At 45.7% G+C, this 5,000-nt stretch overlaps 1 protein-coding gene across 19 annotated transcripts in view; it reads left to right on the forward strand.

Annotated features, from left to right (window-relative positions):
- The window catches only part of tcf7l2 (transcription factor 7 like 2), a 159,634-nt gene that overhangs the window by 137,412 nt on the left and 17,222 nt on the right, over nt 1–5,000 (forward strand). For 13 of the 19 annotated variants that reach the window (XM_063217002.1, XM_063217003.1, XM_063217006.1 and 10 more), the window contains 3 exons: nt 284–427; nt 1,265–1,427; nt 2,881–2,988. In XM_063217002.1, the coding sequence (XP_063073072.1) occupies nt 284–427; nt 1,265–1,427; nt 2,881–2,988 (415 nt within the window). The remainder of the gene's footprint in view (nt 1–283; nt 428–1,264; nt 1,428–2,880; nt 2,989–5,000) is intronic. The other 6 variants (XM_063217005.1, XM_063217014.1, XM_063217015.1 and 3 more) reach the window with 1 other exon arrangement.

Consider the following 5,000-nt stretch of genomic DNA (forward strand, 5'->3'; position numbering starts at 1 on the left):
TGGCTGTGTGTTGTGTCGTGTTGTGTTCCATCAATGTTGCCAGATGGAAAATGCTGAACTTTTGTACCAAAACCTCAAAATTATCATTTTTTTTGGGGGGGAACCATACGCAAACCAAATGGAAACAAAATGAACTGAATGAAATCTCTGAAATTATTACATTTGATGATGTTTTTCAATTGTACGGATTATGGTACAAATACAATAATTATCTTACATCTGGCAACACTGTCTTGTGTTCCATCCTCCATTTCACCCGTGTCCATTCTGACGATTTACACAGTCTTCTGTCCTCCAGGTTCCCCCCCCACATGGTGCCCCCCCATCACAGTTTGCACACGGCCACGGGCATCCCCCACCCCGCCATCGTCACCCCCAGCGTCAAGCAGGAGTCTTCCCACAGCGACATCGGCTCCCTCAACAGCTCGTGAGTCGACCCCCCCCCAAAAAAAAACCCCCTACTAGCACCCCACCCCACCCCCATCCCCGACTCTGTCACCCCCCCACCCCCACTCTTGCTAACCTGCTAATCTATTTCCGCCTCCCTTTATTCTAGCTAGTAGCTTCCCGCTAACCTCCTACACTCCTGCTGGCTAACTCCTATCTATCACTGCAAGTCTTAGCTAGCATAGAGACACCCTCACCTCCACCCTTTTCTCAGCTTTCAATACTTTTTTCCCACTGTTAACCCGCTAAGATTAACCCTGTCGCTAACCCCCTAGCCATAGTCACTAAAGCTGGGCATGTTAACATGCTAACCTGAACTTAACCCAGATATCTGCCTGCTAACAGTGCTAACGCTATTTTGCCACCTATGAACCCAAAGGCTGAGCAACTACAGTATGCAAGCTACTGCTAACATGTTAACTCCCTTAACCCAGGCCCTGGTCCAGGTGGGACTGGGTGGATGGCACCCCCTGTATCCCAGCATGCCCCTCTCTGCTGCAAAGTGGTTCACAGCTACGCGGCTGGCTACTTCTTACACTCGCCCATGGTCCCTCACCCACATGCAGTGTGTTGTGTTAACGCCGCGATGGTCCTGTCTCTGAATCCGCCTCACGGTGTGTGTGTGTGTGTGTGTGTGTGTGCGTGTTTGTGTGTTTGTGTGTGTGTGAGTGCGTGTGTCATGCGTTCATGTGTGCATGCGTGTGTGTGTGTGTGTGTGTGTGTGTGTGTGTGTGTGTGTGTGTGTGTGTGTGTGTGTGTGTGTGTGTGTGTTTGTGTTTTCTTCGGCCTCTTTGGCCTTTTCTCAACCCACCTGAAGGAAACACCAAGACGCCAAAAAAGCGGAAGATGAGAAAAAGAAGCCGCACATCAAGAAACCCCTGAACGCCTTCATGCTCTACATGAAGGAGATGCGCGCCAAGGTGGTGGCCGAGTGCACGCTGAAGGAGAGCGCTGCCATCAACCAGATTCTCGGACGCCGGGTGAGCCATAGGCCACAACGTGCTAGTCTTAGCCAGAGTTGTATAAAGTAGAAGTAGAAGTAATCTTACAGATGTAATTGCAACATTAGTACTAGGATATTTCTTCTGTAAGTTAGGTCAGTTGCTTCAGAAATACAAGTCAAATGCCATCAAACAGATCCTCGGAAGCAGGGTGAGTTGTACTCCACAGCACAGTAGTCTTAGCTTAGCTATGTCTGTTTACCAGTCTTAGCTTAGTAGGTCTTAGCTTAGCCAAATTTCAAATGCCATCAACAAGCTTCTCGGACACAGGGTGAGCCGTAGTCAAACAGCACACTAATCTTTATCACACTAATCTTAGTTGCCTCAGAAATACAAGTCAAATGCCATCAACCAGATCCTCATCCGCAGAGTGCTAGTTTTAGCTTAGCAACATCTGTTTGTCAAAATAAGGGTGAGCTCAGCTTTGCTTAGCAAATTCTGGATGTTGGCCTCAGCTAATCCATCAGTCTTACTAACAGAAAAAGGCTTAGCTTAGCACTGGTCTTAACTTAGCTCATGGTAATGCTGTGTACAGACCAAGAGCGAACAAAGCGATGGAAGTCATTATTTCTCTATGGAGGGTAATGGTGGGGTGGCGTCCGCGCCAATGTCTTATCCTGTGCGTATCGCTCGGTGCGTAATTCCAAGAGCAGTATAATGAAAAGGAAGAAAGGAGTCGCACACTGGAGCTGAATGCAAAATCAAAAACTGTATTAAACAAAGCTGAAAAAAGTAAATAAAACCGACAGACAGGGGACAAACGTTTCGGGTCTAGCCCATCATCAGTGTTCCCAGTTTTCAGTTTTCTCTATGGAGGGCACACGACCTGCGCTACCGAACCGAATTCGCCAGGAGCGAAGCTTCTTGAGCGACCAGAGCGAATTTTGACGATTAAACTAAATCTAATCGTAGGCGAATTCGCTCTGACGCTGTTCGGCGAAAACCAATCGGAACGTTCATATCTCCGAATGTCCCAGGCTATCAAGCCAGAGCCGTTATGTGATTAGCTGAATCAAACATGTCAATGCTGCGTCTGGAGCGAATACAGTAAATTCAAGCCGAAACTTCTTCTGCTACCCACGCTACCATGCAGCGTAGTTCGCTCTTGGTCTGGACATGGCATAAGGGTGGTTGTCTTAGGGTTGTAAGGTCCAGACCATCTTCTTAGCTTAGCGAAGTCTATTAGCTAGCCTTAACTCAACTAGCAAATGCTATTCCAGGCACAAGTTTTGACACAGTCCAGTTGCGAAAATGTCAGACCATCAAAAATAAATCCTTGGTGAGTTCTAGCAATGACTCTTTATATCTTTGTCTGTTTCTGACTCCCTCTCCTTCTCTCTATTTCTCTATTTATCTCTCTCTTTCTCGCTCTCTCTCTCTCTCTCTCTCTCTCTCTCTCACTCTCTCTCTCTCTCTCTCTCTCTCTCTGCAGTGGCATGCGTTGTCTAGGGAGGAGCAGGCCAAGTACTATGAGCTGGCGAGGAAAGAGCGACAGCTCCACATGCAGCTCTACCCCGGCTGGTCAGCACGGGACAACTATGTAAGTTTTTAAGTTTTCAATAAGTAACCAAATGCCATTTTTCTTTCCCTCCCACCCAGTAGGTGATGACCTCACCTGTCCGCGAACACAAACACCCACACGCACATACACACACACACACACACACACACACACACACGCATACACACACACACACACACACACATACACGCACACTAGGGTGCATCAGTTGCCCCCTATGAAAAGATATGGCCTTGGCCCTATAGTAAAAATGTTCTACACCCAGTAAAAACACACTGTGTTAAATTTTTTGAAATTTGGATGAAGTCTACCGGGGCCACCAGCCCCATGAAAATAGAAAATAATGGTGATAGTCAGAATCTTGGAATAGAAATGGACATTTTGCTGCATAAAGCTACCCAATAAAAACATATTGTCTTGGATGTGTGATAAAAATGTTCTATGCACAGTAAAATCACTCTGTGTAAAATATGTTGAAATTTAGATGAATCCTACCGGGTCCACCAGGCCCATGAAAATACAAAATAATGGTGATGGTGATGGGCAACCTGGATTCCAAAGCTGAAGTCCAGTGCCACATATTCCAAATGACATACCTAGTTTTACCTTTCCAGTTAGGGCATTTGGACAGGTAAAACCAGGTAATTTGAAATCTGTGGCACTGGATTGTAGCTTTTGAATCTAGGTCTGCCATTGTCTTAAAACAGAGGTGGACAAACCGCGTGACACATTTGCCCCAGCCAATATAATGAACCAGCTGAGCCTAATTACCACTTAAGCCAGGTTGATGAGGTAATTAGTGAAATCACCTGTATTGGGAGCGCAAACAGACGGAATATCTAAGCAGGTTGTGTATTCAGTCGATCCACTTACACAGACTTCAGTCTCAGGACAGACTGATGGTCAAACTGATATATTTAGGCAAATTTGCTCTTTTGCAACATAATATCAATTCCTTGCTGCCTTGGACCACTGCTAGTATCAAGCAAGAGATTGCAAAGCTGCATGACTGTTATATTTGTGTGTTTCACCTGTGGGCCTACAATTCATGGAGGAACATCTGTACTAAAGCTGTGAATGTGCCTTGGAATGCCTAGGCTACAAGGCAGTCAATACAACTGTATTGAAGAGTGCCATTACTTCTTTATCCCATCGCCTGTGGTAGTATTTCACTTTACTCCATCAAATGAGTACCATAACTTACCTGAGAGGCCCTTGGCAATGGACTCTGGACCTGGTGATACCCATGACATACCTAGAAGCCACTTAAGTACAGGCTTTGGGGAGCCACTCTTTCCAACATCACATACAGTTGCATTGTATGTACTCCATTGAACTACTGCAGGGATTTCTTGAAAAAACATAAGTCATTCCAAGGAGCATTCACAGCTTTAGTACAGATGTTCCACCAGGTATTAACAGCTACCTGTACAATCCTGTAGGCCCACAGGTGAAGCACACAAAAGTCATACAACTTCGCAATCTCTTGCTTGATACTGGCAGTGGGTCAGCTGGTTCATTATATTGGCTATATTTGGAATATGTGGCACTGGACTTTGGAATCCAGGTTGTCTATCACCATTGTTTTGTATTTTCATGGGCCTGGTGGACCCAGTAGAATTAATCTAAATTTCAACACATTTTCCACAGAGTGATTTTACTGTGCATAGAACATGTTTTTATCACACAGCTGAGGCAATATGTTTTTATTGGGTAGCTTTATGCAGCAAAATCTCCATTTCTATTCAGGGCTGGACTGAGCGATAAATAGGGCCCGGGCACTTTTGGATTTAAAGGGGCCCCCTCATTATTATTAGTGCTGGAGAACTGACTCAACGGTGGGCCCTGCACCCTCATGGGCCCCTATTTTCAGTAATGTAAAAAATAAAAAAAATGGGGGCCCACGAGGGTGCGGAGCTCACCGGGAAATGCCCGCTATGCCAGATGGCCAGTCCAGTCCAGATTTTGACTATCACCATTATTTTCTATTTTCATGGGGCGGGTGGCCCCGGTAGACTTCATCCAAATTT

Source organism: Engraulis encrasicolus, chromosome 15 (genome assembly GCF_034702125.1).
Source record: "Engraulis encrasicolus isolate BLACKSEA-1 chromosome 15, IST_EnEncr_1.0, whole genome shotgun sequence".
Lineage (NCBI taxonomy): Eukaryota > Metazoa > Chordata > Actinopteri > Clupeiformes > Engraulidae > Engraulis > Engraulis encrasicolus.